General features: G+C 31.2%; 2 protein-coding genes across 2 annotated transcripts; one reads left to right on the top strand and one right to left on the bottom strand.

Moving 5' to 3' along the window:
- Nucleotides 1–6,065: 6,065 nt before the first annotated feature.
- LOC149909052 (transmembrane protein 145) lies at nt 6,066–11,444 on the bottom strand. The gene is made up of 7 exons (XM_090120650.1): nt 10,757–11,444; nt 10,176–10,451; nt 9,655–9,814; nt 8,213–8,350; nt 7,568–7,823; nt 7,180–7,284; nt 6,066–6,598 (listed from the first exon to the last, which is right to left on the bottom strand). The coding sequence occupies exons 1-7, from the start codon at nt 11,218–11,220 to the stop codon at nt 6,450–6,452; spliced, it is 1,548 nt and encodes a 515-aa protein (XP_089976776.1). The 5' UTR covers nt 11,221–11,444; the 3' UTR covers nt 6,066–6,449.
- A 1,715-nt stretch (nt 11,445–13,159) lies between these two features.
- LOC149909051 (uncharacterized) lies at nt 13,160–14,715 on the top strand. Its single transcript, XM_090101515.1, has one exon. The coding sequence runs from the start codon at nt 13,160–13,162 to the stop codon at nt 14,603–14,605; it is 1,446 nt and encodes a 481-aa protein (XP_089957641.1). The 3' UTR covers nt 14,606–14,715.
- The last annotated feature ends 4,028 nt before the right edge of the window (nt 14,716–18,743 follow it).

Genomic DNA, 18,743 nt, shown 5'->3' with positions numbered 1-18,743 from the left:
CATTGTAAGTTTCTGTGATTTTTTAATAATAGACAACTAAATAAAGATTCAGTAAATGTGGATTATTTTGTATTATTTCAATTGTCGTGAATATTATAGCATAATTTCCTTAGGGGGTACGACTTGAGCAACCTTACCCTATTTCATTTTTATTCAAATAAAATTAATGATATTTTGTGACAATTTTATTGATATATCTTATTTATAATTTATTATGATAGCCTACATTAGTAGGTAACATTCCTGTTTTATTCCATAAATGCAAAAGTATTTTTAATATTTTACAAATATAAATAAAAATTATAAAAAATTATGATCAAGATAGATACGTTACACATAGATACGTAATCACGTAATCAACTGGCTCTACATTTTCTAGTCACATCCAGACATTGCTATTTAAAAGCTTTGCGTGGTTATATACGTACCTACCTAATCAAAAAGTAGCAGAAAAAATATAATTTTATCATATTATGATATTATGCTTACAATAGTCAATTATTATCTACTCAGCGATCGTTAAATTTACGACCATTTACACGTATCATGCCCTATTAAAATTGTATTTACAGAATGATATATACCTGTATTATGTAAAACATAGCCTCATTTTTAAATATTATTTATAGGGCTGGTTTTTAATGACGTTTTTTTGCCACACAGTCGTATTTTTTGGTAATAAGAAGTTCTTGGGGTAGGGTAAACATATTTCATAAATAGAATGTAGGCAAAGTGAAATCAATATTCTTAAAAGTAAGAAGACGCTTAGATCTGTTCGTCTATTTCGTTATAAATTGACTAAAATAGATCATACGTTTACATTACCGTCAACATTCATTGTTTATGGGCTGACGCATTTCGGTCTTGGCTATATTATAACAAAAATCTTTTTTACAAAGTATTATTTTCTACACTTCTGACTTCATACTAATTTTAGGAGTTTTTCATATTTTCAAAATAGGTGGTAGGTATTTAATATTTATTTAGATGTTATTCCTAGCCATAATATTTGTTTTACAGTTATGCATTTTCCTAAAGTAAGAAAGCAGTAAAATTATAAATTTTATTATTATTTGCATTACATAATAATATTATCTATTCAATTATTTTTTTAACAGATATACTGACAAATTAAACTACGGGTAATTTTTCATTTATGTTGTGACCAATGCAATATCTATTGCATCACATTTAACTCCCTCAGATGAAATACATATATAAATATGCATTAGCTAATCCTTTGTGGAATTTTGTTATAAATTATTCTAAATTATTATTAAACATATGAAAACCCTTATAAAATAAAGAGTAAACTGAGGACACTGCAGTATTAACTTTCTCATTTTGTAACCTTAATAGTTATTAGCTTTAGGTACCGGCCAGAAGTCAAAGCTAATCCGAACTAATCTGAAAAGCCGAAGAAATATGGATTATATTTCTGTTACTATATTCTATTCTATAATGATATATACTTAGTTACAATGTATCAGTTTATTGATTATTTATTATAATTATCTCTATTTTTTCCGGGTAAGTAACCTATTTCTAAGTTTGCAGATGAATATTCGTGAACGTTATTTTAAATTTTGGTACCTTAGTAAGTACATTGTGAAGAATGATACCTATAACTTCAAGTAAACGATTAAACAAAGAAATGATGTAAATTTGTATGTTTTTTTCAGTCATGGGCAGCTACTTTAGACATAATTGAGTATATAGGTATTATTCTATTCTGCTTCTAAAGATCTGTGTTCACCTCGTCGCTTTCGTATGGCTTCTTCAACAAGGTTATTTTAATATTATTGTTCTTATCTGTATAGAATGTTCTATATCAAGTAGGTATTTTATAAGTTATTTAACATTGAACATAAGCTATTTGGAAATCGAAATTTCGCCTTGATTTTTGTAAATAAGTACCTAACGAAATGTAACTGAAAACTATGCTGATAAAGCTTATATGTATCGTGATTTTCTGTGCTAAATATTTCTAAATTCAAATATATAATATTTGTAGTACTTTAAAGATTGAGAAATATAGATTTTAAATTTTATAAATTGCTGAATACCAAAACAATAAAATATAACAATTTACATACCTATGTAATTGCATTAGGTACTTATTTACCTATCTCTGATAACTATGGACGTTCTCTTTGATGTTAACCCTTCATCTTTTATTACAAGTAGGAAGGCTGTGTTTGTAATTTTTTGGGAAATTTGATCTGTTTATTTCAAAAAATATTTTCTAATAAAAATTCCAGTTAGTGTGTTCACAAAGGAAATATTTTTTCCCGAAATTTTATAGGATTATAATAGAACAGATATAAATTATTATTTATGTTAAGATTAATTTATCCTTTTTGTAACGGAATTTAGTTTTTATTATTTTATGTATTGGTTAATCGGGACGCGAATTAATTTGTTAAAATAAAAACTATCGACAGTCACAAATATTTAATGTAGACCGAAGTCAATGTGATTTTTTTTATCAACGTGATAATTATGTTTTGTATCCTGTTTTTAATTGCAATGTGCCATAAGTATGGCTGTTCATTTGTATAATGTAGTTGTTAAAGTAAGATAAAATTGTTAATTAATGTGTTTTATCAGTATCTACATATTGTGTAGTTTCTTCCAAAGTGCTGTGCTAGCTTCAATTCCTTTTATTATAAATAAATGTACTATGTGTGGATAAAATAAATTATTATTGTTGGCTCTTAATTGTAATTTTTTTTTACCCATTACATCAGTTTCTTATGACAAATCCTAGATCGGATTGCACACAAACTTTGTAAAGCTGTTGTCCGTAATACCCATAATAATTTTGGACATGATTTGATCATAACTTATATTTTTCCACTAAGAAATGATTAGGTACTTACTTCATCATTCTTAATTCGCCAGACAATTTCTATAAAATATATTTTTTTTTTTATCATTCCAGTCACGTTTAACTTTCAAATTTTTGTCAATGATAGTGACCTGTTAAAACAATTTCATACCATATAATGTAGATCTTTGTAAATCGTTTACCTGCCCTTATAAACATTAAAATCCTTAATACAGATACATATACTAATTTAATAAAGAAAAACAAGCTTCGTTCTACGTTCATTACTTTAAAAACCCCATGGGAATATTCAAGGTTCCAAATTAATCACGAGGGTCAAATAAAAAGCAATATCGTTTAGTCCACATTTATTATACTCCTCTTGACATTCAGTTTCAGCAAAGTAGCACATAGACAACATTATAAATCATTTACTAGACAACACTACTTAAAACTAATAGTTATTTTACATGCACAGAATCGCTACATATACACTACATAATTTAAAAATATATTCTCACTTAATAAAATTTTTAATACTATTTTCATTGTAAAATATTTATCACATAACGGAACTGTGCTTTTCGTAAAGGCTTCATAATCACTGTAACATATGAGGCAGAATTTATTTAGATCTGACGCTTTGCACTGCACTTCATACTAACTAACTCGAAATATAACCAAACCAAAGCAAAATTTGTACAAACTATTCTTAGGAAAAATAAAAAATATTTTTGCAATATATGCTAAAGTATAAGCAATAATTATTTAAGAAAAGGGCAAGATTACTCATCCTAATTGAAAATAAGTATTTAAATATTCAAATCTTTAAGTGCAATGTAAAACGCTATCTTTCCGAGACATACGTCTGAATTTATTTCACAAAAACTATTTTACTTCTATTGGATTAGGCATTCGTGGGCACCATTTAGTTTAACAATAGGAATATTTATTTTGTATCAAAAGGCAAATAATCAAGTCTTATCCTCAGATGTACTGTTACATTATATTCGAAATAGATTTTAACCGAAACAAAAATCAGTAAGTTAATAATAATAATTTGTAGATCTTAAATCTTAATTGTTGGCCTACATCTACCCATCATGCCAAATCCATTACAAATTCTGTGTAAAACTCACTCTGAACATTCCTCGACATTAAATAAATTAAAATAACTTTACCTCTACTATATAGCCGCAAAACATCTGTTTCTAAGTGTACCTAATGAATAGAAATATCTTCTAAAATTATAATCGGGTAAACTTAGCATACAACCAAAACATTTGACTGATTTGATTCAAATGTTTTATAAATGTACAATTATATAATATGTACTAATGAGTAACGAATATAAAACTAAACGCTTTGATAAAAACTAATTAATGTTTACGTATAAGTACCAACTGTTGGATTTGTTAATCTTAAATTATGTTCATATTTAATGCAATAATAATTCAAGTATGCAGAGAGATCTTGTTGTACTTCCCTTTCGCGTACAAAAAAAGAAAATATTTACATATTATATATATATAATAGTTACATTTAAATTCGAAATTATCCATAAGAATTTTCACATCAATAGTAATAAGTAATTATATCTAAAACAGTTAATTCAACAAAAATATATACTAACTAACTGTGATGACTAATAAAAGATCGACCAAGCAAACTTATTCTTCCTAAGGTGAAAATAACACATTGGCACGATACTTACCTACAATAATCATCAATATGTACAATTGTACAATGTACATCTAAAATTTTGAATATAATCTTGCACAATAATTTACTACGATAAAACATTTTTAAATTATATTACTGTGCATTTCATTTTGAAGAAATTAAAAAAATAAATAATGATCATGTATAATAAAATATACAATTATGATATAAAAAAATGATTAAGTGTGTACATATATATTCGATTTTCATACATGTTCTTATAATTCTAAACAATCAAGATTTATCATCGATTAAAGTAATCCATAGCTTTTTTATTTTGAATAATAACGCGTAATTTTGTTGTTTTTTGTACAAACACAGAATCTTGAAATATGGTTGAAAGCAATGTCTTATAGTTTAAAGGGAAAATTTGCTAAAAACATTAAAAGTTACAACAATAAAAAATAAGGTTTTTTCGGTGCGCGAGCCCGACTCGCACTTGGCCGGTTTATTTTATATATTTCAGATTCAATTCATCAATTGATTGAATTGAATTGAATAGAATTGAATTGATTCAATCTAAATTTTGTATCTTTTTTATGTAGGTTCCTACAATCTACATACTTAGTTTATTTGCTATGTATACTTTTACTAGTAGGTAGGTATACTATTTCAAAGTAACAATTCTAATTAAGGTTAATTGAGTGGCTATTATGTTGAAGTTAGTAAAGACTACGGCTTATCCATTAGCTCTACATTTGAATTAGTCATAAACAAAATATTTTATCAAGGAAACTATACATAATTTTTTTTTTGTTCAAAATCAATATCGATTCTCAGGAAAGTAGAATCACCCGATAGGGTTTTAGAAACATTTAAACGATGAACTATAATACCAATCGTTTATTTTTAACAGGTCGTTCAATATATTTCTCTTGCGCAGAAAAATAAATACGTAAAATGATTGACCAATAGGAACAAAGTGATCTTTGCACTCAATATAAATCATACATTATCTAAAGGATTTCTAAGACAGATAAAAGACCCGAATATATTTTGAGATGCGACAAAACGCGTTATTATTCAAAGTTCACATAAATATACACATTAAAATTTCCACCACAATCACACGTAACAATCAAATTGTTCGATAAAAATCTCTTTATTATTCGCTATGGTCACGTTAAATAATCTTACAGTAAATTTAAAGTCACTATAATTAATTGCACATGTTTCTCCGAAAACAAGGACAACATATTTTTAACTACATATTTAAATTAAAACTTACTTTCAAAGTTATAATTACTTAGATTCTTTTAAACAGAACCATTTGTTAACGAGAAAAGCAAATAAAAAGGGGAAAAGGGTTCATGATATTTTTATAGCCGATGTTTTATAAAAACTTGAAACATCGACAAGAAACATACACAGGTACAAAGTTTTAATCTAATAGACATTTTGGATAGGGCAAAATTGTAATTCCAAGGATAAGCAACATTGATCTGAGTTTTGCTGTGAACCAAAACTTAAAAAAAAATCGAAGTACATATAAAGCATTCATCATCAGCAAAAATGTCGACTGTGGATACCTTTAAAGTGGTAAGTTTGGGACTTTTTTTAATTATGTATAATAATTAATAATAATAAGAATTACGAAGCCCATTGTTAAAATAATAACGTTCATAAATAATGAAATACTAGACATAGCTCATGATTTATTAAAATAATAAGTAATAATGAATGCTAAAAATATAAAAAGTTGTCCCAAACATTTTTACAATCCATTTCAAATCCGCATTTATCAAAATCGTTAATATTACCTTGTCTTCGCGACTCTGTACGACATTTTACTATCTACCATAGCCGTTAAAAATCCATAAAAAAGTTACATCGACAAAATTGTCTATGATTTGCCTATGTTTTTGACATTGACGTTTGTTGTTGTCTATGGGCATTGCTATGAAAACGCCATGCCGTTTTTGTGTGGTCGTGTAAATATAACTTCTTCATCGTCCGCGTTCACACTCTCAGCGGCCGTGAGTGCCACCGTGTCGCTGTGAACTACGTGAGGAGACTCGCTAAATTCGTCTAATTCTTCGATGCCCGCTGTAATAGTTACGTTATTACAGATTATTGTACTACTTATATAAGTGTTATAATGTTTAAAAAATAAGAATTGTTTTAAATAAATAAATAAATATTATAGGACATTATTACACAAATCAACCTAGTCCCACAGTAAGCTCAATTAAGGCTTGTGTTGTGGGTACTAGGCGACGATAAATATAATATTATAAATACATATATAGATAATAACACCCAGACCCAAGAACAAATAATTGAGTTCATCACACAAATATTTGCCCTGACCGAGGATCGAACCCGGGACCGTCGGCTCAGTAGGCAGTTACTTTACCACTGCGCCAACCGCGTCGTCAAAACCGCGTCGTTTTATATAACTTCCCGAATTTTTGGAAGCATAAGCAAAAATTTTAAAACAGTATCGTCTATGAAGATAGAACTAAAGTAGCTGTAGATGAGATGTACGAAAATGAAAAACGTTTATGTAAGATGGTTGTGACGGATAAACGAATTGGCTGAAATTGATAAAATATAGAACAAAAAATTAGCATTTTCATCATACTCTGTCAGTCCAGTTGATGTCTTAATTTTAATAGGAAACGTACCTGTATAATCAGGAGGTGCCAACAATAAATACTGCTCCGATCGCGTCGGCCACAAAAGGTGAGCCATTACGCAGAAGGCCAAACAGTCCGCGGAGTATGTTATACCTGTTAATAATAAAAAAATAATAAATATGTTGGTAGTGAAAAAAATATTGATGAAAGTAATTTCTTAAACTAAAAAGCACATTACACCTAATAAGTACATAAAGGTTAAGGCATAAAGAAAAATGGTTAACTATACTAATTTATTTTGCCAATTCTTTAATAACTATAACACATAAATATGATGATGTTCCAAAAAAGCCAGTCAGTCTGCCAGATTACCGTGTAAAGCACATACTTAATAATTTAAAAAAAATTAAGGAAAAAAAAAAAGTCAATTACCCACCTAATATAAATTTAAATCGCCACAACGGGCTAATTTGTAGCGCTATCAACGCTATAATTGGCAAATACACGAACCAAACCAGGCTCGACGCGCCGAAATGTAGGAGGAAATTGAGCTTGGGCATGTTGTGTTCATACATCATTGTGTTTCGCAGCTCTAGCACAAACCACGTCATGATGGCAACTCGCAATGTTAACACAAGCCAGCCCGGCCACGTTTGGTATTCGTCTATCTCTTCTATTATATCGACTTCAGTCTGGAAACGAAGCAAATGGTTGTTATGGATTATGAATTCCTCTTGTTTTTTAACAGTTATTTAGGATCATCGGCGTTATCGACGACGTTCAAATGTTTCTATTCTTAGAGATTCTCTTTTAAGGGCCGATTTTTCAATCCACAGTTAAAAATGATTCTTTGAATATCATATTGTAACAACCATTTCAAAAATGTGTGGCTTACACGTATCTTGGCAGTTTACAGGTGACATTTTTATATTGCTGTGTAATACTTCATAGGATGGATAACTTAACCAAGGATTGAAAAATCTGTTAAATAAAACAGCAAGGAGAAAAGATGAAAATGTAAATTTCACCTAAAATCAGTCTAACCATCTTGACATGATTCAATCGAAACTTAAATACTTACAGTATTCCAAACATACAGTAAGACATGAACAATCCCGTATACCATCCACACACCAAACACTAATGGTTTATATGTAAGCTCCAGTCTTGTCACAGCCCATCCTTTTGCCAATAACAGTAAAAGAAGCATGAAGAGGGTCTGAAAATGTAACAATATTTACTTTTAAGGGAATGAGCAACTGAACAAGTTGTAAACCATCCAATTTATGACCGTGCGAACCGTTGCTTAACCTCGATTTTTTATTATGTATTTGCTATAATCATAATATCTCTTTCAATTGACTTACTACAACGGTACGTGATAGAACCTGGTAACTGACCAAATATTTTTCTCTCATAAAATAATTGTTATTAGATCTACAAAGTTACCTAGTTATCATGTAATGTAAACTAGGGAGTTAGTCATAATATAATATCTTCATTTTTCTACAAACATAACAAGCCCTGTTTTAAAATATGCCTATTTTATACAAACTTCAGTTAAGTACAATTTATATCTGTCAATATTATCAACATTTATTAGTTAAGGAAACCCCACATAGTTCCTGTTCATGTGGGATTTCCGCGATAAATTTATTCTTTCCTGTCTGAGGACTTTAACTAAATTTGCACCTTATTTAATGCAAATTGGTTCAGTGGTTTAGGATTTAAGAAGAGACAGTTAGTTACTTTTCACATTTATAAAATAAGCAGGCATTTCGTAAGTCTATTGATTACTATATTATATTTTTAGTAATATATATGTCATTGGTTTATCATTCAATCTGCAATGTGTCTACAAAAGGATCAATATTTCTATGCTAATAGCTATTTTATGTAACTTGATTAGATAAACTGTAGTCAAGAAAGATAAACTACATAATAGCATTCTAGTTATATTTTCGAAAATAAACACGACTCAATAGGAATTCATAGTCCTTAGTCACAAATGAGGTTGAATATTAACCACTTATCTCATAAGAGGAGTGTAATAATCACATAATATTACCAGTTATCACTTTAACACAACAGCCGTGGGAAATACTGACCTACATTTCTAACACTACAATATTGTATTCTATCTATAGATAGCAAACTTATTGTTCAATATTATGATGCATGTAAATTGTACTGTTTATCACATATCATGTAGTTTTAATTCAAAATGATCATGAATTCAAATTCGATAATATTTTAAGTACAAATTACAATGCAATTTTTTTATATAATAATATCAGCAACACAGCTCAGCTGCATATAGAAGAATAATAAAGGACTAAACTTATTTACATTAAATATATTCCAATTTCTTTATAAAAAATATGAAACAAGATGCAGTACCTTGTAATCCCAGATTCTGATATAACCACATTACGACCTATTTTCATATTCAATTCTTTTTAAGATGAGTGAAATGATGCATTTAAATGCTGAGTCAACAAAAAATATAATAAATTAAATTACCCTGCTCATAATGTCAAATATATCTCCCGAGACAGCGAGGCCAGGGAAGCCCACACCATCAGCTGCAAATTTTACTGTGTGAAGTACATTAAAGCATAGCGCAATGAACTCCAAAACCAGGCTCGATGTGAACAGCTTTGTTACCGGATGTCTTTGTGTCCTGAAATAAATGAATATTTATATTCAGTTATTGGTTTTATAAACTAACTAGCAGTGCTCCGCGGTTTTACCTCCAGTGCTCTGCTCCTGTTGGTCTTAGTGTGATGTTATAATATAGCCTATAGCCTTCCTCAATAAATGGGCTATCTAGCACCGAAAGAATTTTTCAAATAGGACCAGTAGTTCCCGAGATTAGTATGTTCAAACAAACTCTTCAGCTATATAATATTATATTAGTATAGATTATATAAATGTTACAGTGATTCTATACTGTTAAACGATTTACTATAATGCTAATATTTCCATTGCACAGTCAGTTACATTGTAACAGTAAATAATATATATATTTCTGTATAACTCACCTAACTGCATATATCTGGACAGGAACCAAAATAATATAGCAGATCCAAAATAACAAATAAAGCTCCAGTGTATTTTGTCTATCAAATGAAAACTGATACAACATTGTGTTGTAGAAAGAAAGATTGGGACTGCCGTTTACGAGCCAAAAATCATAATTGATAACTTGAGGCCTCTCTGTTAATGTTTTGTTATCCAATGATGGAGCCCCTGAGTAGTGATGCCATGTGCAAGACACTTCATCCAGGTAACAGGCTACCATTGAAACATACCAGAATCTGAAAAAGGAAAATTATTATAATTAGTTTACTTACTGCAGTGATACAACATGGTCAAAGATAAATAGATGTTTTAATAGTAAATATAAATAACAAAATATAGAAAACCTGCATGCAAATCAACCAACAATTAACAGTTTCAACAGTTGAGTAACTATAATACAACATGGAGTAGATAGCTTCATGAAAACTTTCAGTTTCGTGTAAAGCAATAGCTTCTCATGCACATTTTCAAGAATATAATTTAGTAGGTTATCATTAAGTATTTCTAATAACACCAAAAATACATAAATAATAAACATTACCTTGGCTGTCCACTGTTTTGAATAACATATGTAAATTGATTGTTCTTTATTACATTCCATGACATATCTTCATCCACACACAGTTGATTTTTAGGACATGGAATCCTCCTGAATAAATCTTGTCCGTAAGCATTGCATTTTGGATGATAGGCTGATGCATTGAGATTTTGGAACATAAATTGACAAGCAGTTTCCTTATCAATAATTTCGCGACTTTTGTAGTAATGTATAAAATGTTTTCTATCTAAAACGGCGAATGTTATCGGATATTTGAACTTTTCTTTGGACGTTATGTTCCCAAATATATAACCATATGTTTCTTTTTGATTGTGAATATCAGTTTTTTGGAAACCAAACTTAACCAAGAACTTGAAAAATTCATCAGTAGAAAAGTCACCCTTTATGTGCGTTGAATATACCTCGCAGAATAACGAGAGTATTAATATGATTATAAATCTTTTCATTTTGGCGTTGAATTACAGAGCGAAACTAACATGCCTAACGCACTATATTTCTTCTCAGCTTTTCCATCAAGTTAAATATTAACAATCTTACATCTTCACACTACCATACTTTCGTTATTAAACACTAAATTCATTTATATCTTAGACACAACTTAAAAACACTTAAACCAATTTCATTTCACTACCTTCATTTCATTTACAAATTATAGTTTGACAATTGACATCTCGATTCAAAGCCAAAACTCAAAATAGAAATGACAATTATTAATTTAAATACAGATACAAAATAATCCTTTTTCCTCGGAGCAATTATTGATAATTGCTCCGAGCCTTTTTCCATAATGTTTTTTTATAACCCTTGTTGTTATTTAACCCCTGTGGTTTAAGGCCATGTTTCCACCTGCAAGTAAACTCGCGGAAGTCTTGCATGAGTTACTTGCAATATCGTTTACTTATCCTGCAATTTATTGCTGCAATAAATGTCATGCGAGAAGCTCGCGGATCATACTATCGCAACTTATCACGGAGGTGTTTACACACCCTGATTGGTAGTTTCATAAAGCCACACAACATTTTTTTTCTATTCTATTTTGTGAAATAATGTCGTCAAGATGCGCACGTGTAGCAGCTAGTGAGCAGCTACATTAACAATTTTATTGTCGAAAAAGAAAATAAGTTCAATTTGGGTTCGAGACTGGATTTCTAGGAAACATGAAGCTGGTACTTACCATAATTTATTGCGCGAAATACAACTAGAAGATGGTCAATAAAAATAATCAACTTGTAATAAATGAAATTGTGATATTTCTATACTAGGTATAATTTATAAAGTGTATAAATATAAATGTAAAATGATCTAAGGAACTAATGTAAATAATATTATATTGTTTAAATAATAACTTACGTTAATAATTTTAATTATAAAATTAAATAAGCATAATATAGGTAAATATTTGTATGCCAATTTGTTAGCAAATTGTTGGCAAATTGTGCGGACATGAAATTTATTATAAAAACTTTGTAACCACAATTCAAACAAATAAATTTTCATTTCATTTCATTTTCAAAAAATAATCACTTTATTCCATCTTAAGATCTCATAAAATCCTATTTACTTTAGAGTTTCTCCATAAAAACAAAAGCCGTGCGGGCGATACTTGCAGCTTGCTGCGAGATATACTGTGACGAAACTAGACCGATTAGCAGCGAGATCTGTCGCGAGTAGACGCAGTCATGTTTACACACGCTTTCGCAACTTCTCGCAAGAAGCGCTTGACAAACTGTCGCGACAGAACTTGTTACATGGTTTACACTTGCAAGTTGCTGTCAGACAGACTGTCGGATAGTTCTTGCGGAAGTTTACTTGCAGATCATATTATAGTACTCTTTGTTGCAGATGGAAACGCGGCCTAATAGAGCAAAATCACAAAATGTAATATATACTCTGTTAAATCCTTAGGGAGTATTCAGAGAGAAAGCTTGAAACTTATAAGCGCTTATCGGCGCTTGTCATGTTCATATATTTTCCTGCGCGGGTTGACAGCACTGACAGGAAAATATATGAACATAACAAGCGCCGATAAGCGCTTATAAGTTTCAAGCTTTCTTTCTGAATACGCCCTTAGACAGTCTATATTACTTCCTCTGTAGTGTATCTGGCAACACAACGATTTACGTCAGTCGCTACTGAAGTGAGAAGTCTGAAGCCCGAAAAGCGCGGGAAACTTCGAATGAAGCGGGTGTAATTTTTCTTGGCTGAGTTAAAATAATTAATTTTTATATGATCAGTGGAGTTTGGTTTTGTATATATAGTTTATAATTGTATATATTTTATTAATTGTGTATAGTTAGTGTTTATTTAGGTAAGTTTTTGTATATATTTAATTTATAGTATGTAAAAAGTTAAATTTCGTGAGGTAAGGTTCGGTCTGATTGTTCTATGAACGATCCTCCGGATCCTATTCCCCCGGGACTGGTTACCCCCGGTCCTGAGGTAGCTAGTTACATAACAATCCCAATTGTTACAAATACATGCTTAGATCAGAATTTGGAGAGTACTCCAAAGAAACGACGCTATAGAAAGCATGCAAAAGATTCAAATGAATCAATGATCACTGAAAATATTGATGTTGGTGATAAGCTAAATAGATCTAATGATAATCCTAAATTACATGACTCTGTTGCTTTACAAGATAGTCGGTGTGAATATGTACCTTCAGATTCCTTCCCTTATATTGTTCATGTACAGAGAACTGAAACATCACCCGGCGATGGCTCTACTCTGCATCCCATTACTTTTGGAAGGTTTTTAAAGAACAATAACATAAAAAACATTGTGTCTGGTAGCATTAAAAAAATAGGCAGAAACCGTTGCATTGTTGCTTTCACAACAGCACAGGATGCTAATGAGTTCATCAAAAATAAAAATTTGAGTAGCTTTAATCTTAGTGCAAAAATTCCATCATTCAATATTACCAGAATTGGTATTGTTAAAGGCATTCCATCCGAGTGGTCCCCCGAGGAAGTAAAAGAATATGTGTCCACCCCAGTAGGTTGTGGTAAAATAATTAAGGTCCGAAGGATAAATTATAAAGTTAATGTTAATGGTACTATTTCTTGGAAACCTACACAATCAGTCGTTATAACATTTGACGGACAAGTTCTCCCTGAGCGTGTCTATGTTTGTTATAACTCTTTGCCAGTAAACTTATATATTTTCCCTACTGTCCAATGTTATCAATGTTGTAGATACGGTCACACTAAAAATATATGCCGATCCAAACCTAGGTGTTACAAGTGTGGTCAAGACCACACAGGCGACACTTGTACGGTAGAAGAAGATTGTGCGTCATGCTTATTATGTTCTGGTTTCCATTATGCTTCTAACAAAATCTGTCCTGAGTATAAACGGCAAAAAGATATCAAAATATGTATGGCTCAAAAAAATATTTCTTATGGTGAGGCAAGCAAATTTTACCCACAAATTACAAAATCATATGGCGAGGTATTGATGGCACCCTCTTCTAATTTAACCCCAAACAGAATAAGTGTTAATAATACAAATTCTTCATACAAAAAAACTTTTCATTTAAAACCTAAATTGCCTCCTAAGTCTATAAAGGGTTATGACAAAGTTGCTCATAATGATATTATTAGACAAGCTCAGATTCCTACGCCTGAAAATGGCTGCGGATATCAAGTGGTCCATAATGAAACCGAAACATCTCAGATTATGGATATTATAACTTCTTTAATAAACACTTTATTAAAAAATAAAACTTTAAAACCGTCCAACGTTGCCACTTTGTATAAGTTAATTGATAGCATAAGTAATAATAATGGATTCCAAAATAATACAGTGGAACTGCAGGAGCATAATTCCTAAGAAATCGGATTTAATTCATATTATAAATAAGCATGATCCTATTATAATCGCTCTTAACGAGACTTGGCTAAAACCAAATCTCAATTTTAGAATTCCAGGTTATGTTTGTATTCGTGATGACAGAATTGATGGGTATGGTGGTGCTGCCATACTCATCAAAAAGTCTTTACAATTTAAACGTCTAATATTACCAGCGCACAATAATAAATATGTAAATAGTGTTGGCATTAGTTTTAAAAATATTTCAATCATTTCAATTTATATATCTTATAATTCAGAATCAACGTTTAATTATTTACAAAATCTATTAACATCAATTTCTACTCCTTTATTACTGCTTGGTGATTTTAATTCCCAACACCAATATTGGGGAAGTGGTATTACTACTAGTAGTGGTGAGCAACTTTTAGATATTATGGACATGCATAATTTATGTATACTTAACACAGGTGAACCAACACGACGTACGCGAATGAATGAAAATCTGAGTGCGGTAGATCTTTCTCTTTGCTCGCCAGGATTAGCTTCATCCATATCATGGCGTCCTTTAGCATCTTCATTCGGCAGTGATCACTTCCCTCTATTAATGTCAGTTCCTATAGGAAATACTAATAACACAACAAGAAAGCCAAGGTTGAGGTACCAATTGAACAATGCCAATTGGGATAAGTTTAGAGAAAAGGTTGATTTACGTATTATAAATCTTCCTGAATGTCATGCAGGTAATGAAGAGACGTGCTCTGAACATCTTGCTAAAATATTGATTGAAGTTGCCGATGAAACTTTCCGACATAAATCTACTAAAAGTTTGAAAATTCCTTCCCCACCGTGGTGGGATAATGAATGTAGTGATGCAGTCAAAGAAAGGAAGCGTATGGAAAGAATTTATGCAGATGACATGTCCGGTATTAATTTTGATAACCTCTCTGAAGCTATTAACTTTACTCGATCACTTCTTAAGAAGAAAAAACAAGAAGGTTGGAAATCTTTTTGTTCGTCATTATCCCCCGAGACTTGTCCAAGTGAAGTGTGGAAAAATATTAGACGTTTCCGATCTGCTTTCAGAGAACAAACATCTGTAATTTCTAAGGATTTAGCTCATAAATTTATGGATAATCTAGCTCCATCTACGGCCCCAGAGTATATTGAAAAACCCTTACCTATTGTCTCCCCTTCAGACCACAATTATAGCTCGGTAATAGGATCTCCATTTCTTTTAGAGGAACTCAAAGGAGTTCTTTCAAGTGTTAAAGATTCCGCGCCGGGTATGGACGGGATCCCGTATTCCTTTTTATCTCACCTATCAGAAATTAGTCTTAAATATTATCTGGACCTCATAAATTTAATTATGATTTCTGGGAAAATTCCACGGTCGTGGAAATCTCAAGAAATTATACCTATTTTGAAACCAAATAAATCTTCGAGTGAGGCATCATCATATAGACCAGTGGCTTTATCGTCTGTCCTTTGCAAAATTTCAGAGCATTTAATAAAAAATCGACTGGAGTGGTATTTGGAACATAACAATTTTTTATCGAATAGCCAATTCGGATTCCGTAAGGCGAAAAGCGCCATTGACAACATCTCCATACTTACTTCAGATATCAATATTGCTTTTTCGGATAATCAACATGTTGTTGCTGCGTTTGTTGATATTCGCTCAGCATATGACAATGTGGTTATCACCATCTTACAACAGAAACTTATCAGACTTGGTATTCCAGACGTTTTAATTAATTTTATTATTTCTTTATTAGAGGAGAGATATATTGTTTTAAATATTGATGAATCCGTCCATTTTCAACGTACCACGAGTAAGGGTCTTCCTCAAGGGTCGGTCTTAAGCCCTCTATTATATAATATTTATACGCACGATTTAGCTGATTCATTTAATAATAGCATTAACATTCTTCAGTATGCTGATGATGTTGTATTATACACTATAGATTTTAGTTTAGATTCAGCTTGTAATTTTTTAAATAAAGGTCTGGTCGAGCTTAAGTCTTGGCTAGATAATAATGGATTAGATGTTTCTGTAGACAAAAGTGTCGCTGTAGTTTTTACGAGATTGCGGATAGTTCCTAGGGTTTATATTAGTTTTAATGGGAAACGGATACCACTCCAAAATCATACAAAATTTTTGGGCGTGTTATTAGATAGCAAAATGGCTGGTACTTATCACGTCGAGTATATATGCTCAAAATGTGAAAATATATTAAACTTGTTAAGGTGTCTTTCCGGAGTTTGGTGGGGTGCCCACCCTTTTTGTATGAAATTGGTGTATAATGCTTTGATTCGTAGTATTCTGGACTACGGAACGTTCTTGTTAGAAAGCGGTAACGTAACGGCACTTAAAAAATTAGATCAAATCCAAGCTAAGGCTCTGCGAATCGTATTAGGTGCAATGAAATCGAGCCCTATTAATGCCCTTCAGGTTGAATGTGGAGATCCTCCACTGAAAATCAGAAGGCAATATTTATCTGATAGGTTTTTGTTCCGTATAGTACAATTCTCCAACCATCCACTAATAGACAAATTAAAAATGTTAAACGATCGGATAAGTACGTCTTCTTTCTGGAAAAATAAGTCAATACCTTGTTTAGTTATAAGTTACCGTAAATTCATTTCAATGTCAACAAGTATTTTTCAGTCGCCAGTTTTACCGCTGTATGCATATAACTTTAAGTGCCTTTTGATCAAACCAATTATAAAATACAATATTGGAATCAATAAGAATGATACGGATTCAAATGCAAACTTTAGGTTTAATGTCGATAGGGAGTGGCGTAATTGGCATCATATTTTCACTGATGCATCTAAATCATCAAATGATAGTTGTGTTGGAGTTGGTATATTTCACGTTCAATATAAGATTACACAAAAGATCAAGCTACCGCCGGAGTCTTCAGTCTTTACTGGAGAGTGCTTTGGGCTCCTAAAAGCATTAGAATATATTAAATTAATGAAGCTACCTAAATCTGTAATTTTTTCTGATTCAATGAGTTCTCTGCAATGCTTAGATAAATATTCTTTTTACAATAAACCATTTTACCCTGTTATTTTTCAAATCAAAAATAAGTTACATGAATGCATTAATCTGGGTTACCTGGTAACTTTTGCTTGGATCCCGAGCCATCGTGGAATCCAAGGAAATGATAGGGCTGATAGCTTGGCCAAGGATGCGGTGCAGTGTGGAGATATGTTTCCATACATGAACTATTCTCATGACCTGCTAAACTTACCGAAGCGATATCTCTTTGAAACGTGGAATACGGTTTGGTCAGATACTGGGCAATGTAAGGGAAGGAATTATTATAGAATCCAACCGACAATACCAATAAAGCCTTGGTTTGTTGGTGTTGAAGCCAATAAATTAGTTATATCTTCAATAAGTCGCATGAGAATTGGACATATGTGTATACCTAGTCATTTAGCCAGAATTGGTGTGTTAAATACTGAAGTTTGTGAGTGTGGAGAGGGTGAGGGAAATATAGACCACATATTTTTCTCTTGCTCTCTATACGACCATTCTTCCTTTTATAATTCCTTAATATCCTCAAATGTTCCTCTTCCTACTCGTATGTCCTATCTATTTATGTACCCTAAAAAATATCTGAGTAATATATCTAATTTTATATGTAGCAATAATATCAAATTGTAATGTTAATTAATTTCCATTTAATCTATTTAAGTTATGTAAATAAGTATTATCATAATGTAAGTATGTATAAATTTTTTTTTTTCCTAAACTCTTTTGATCATTTTGCTATCGTCCTACCCTATTTTCCCGTGTATGGTTTCCCTACCTTTAACTTGACACTGGCAAATGGTTATCTTCTTGCCATAACGAAAAAAAAAAAAAAAAAAAAAAAAAAAGTCTGAAGCCCGAATGCAGTATCACTTTTTATATAAAAAAACTGCGGTATTTAAAAAGAAATGTGTTTTAATGAAAATAGATAAGATGCAGAAAAACTGATGTAATAATCGTGTTAATAGTGTTCACAAGACTGCTAAAATGATCTTATCCTGTTCAAATTGGTTTCCAAATCAAGTCTTCTCTTGTCAGCCATAGTAACTGTCTGCTGTGTACGCTAATAACTCCCTTTGTGCTGTTAACGAATCGAGTGCTTTGTAAAGT

Source organism: Colias eurytheme, chromosome 4 (assembly GCF_061535395.1).
Source record: "Colias eurytheme isolate Ceu_HAF_F1 chromosome 4, ilColEury1 Martin Lab GWU primary, whole genome shotgun sequence".
NCBI classification, from domain to species: domain Eukaryota; kingdom Metazoa; phylum Arthropoda; class Insecta; order Lepidoptera; family Pieridae; genus Colias; species Colias eurytheme.
The sequence above is the reverse complement of the archived record's forward strand: the minus strand, read 5'-3'. Positions and strand labels throughout refer to the sequence as shown.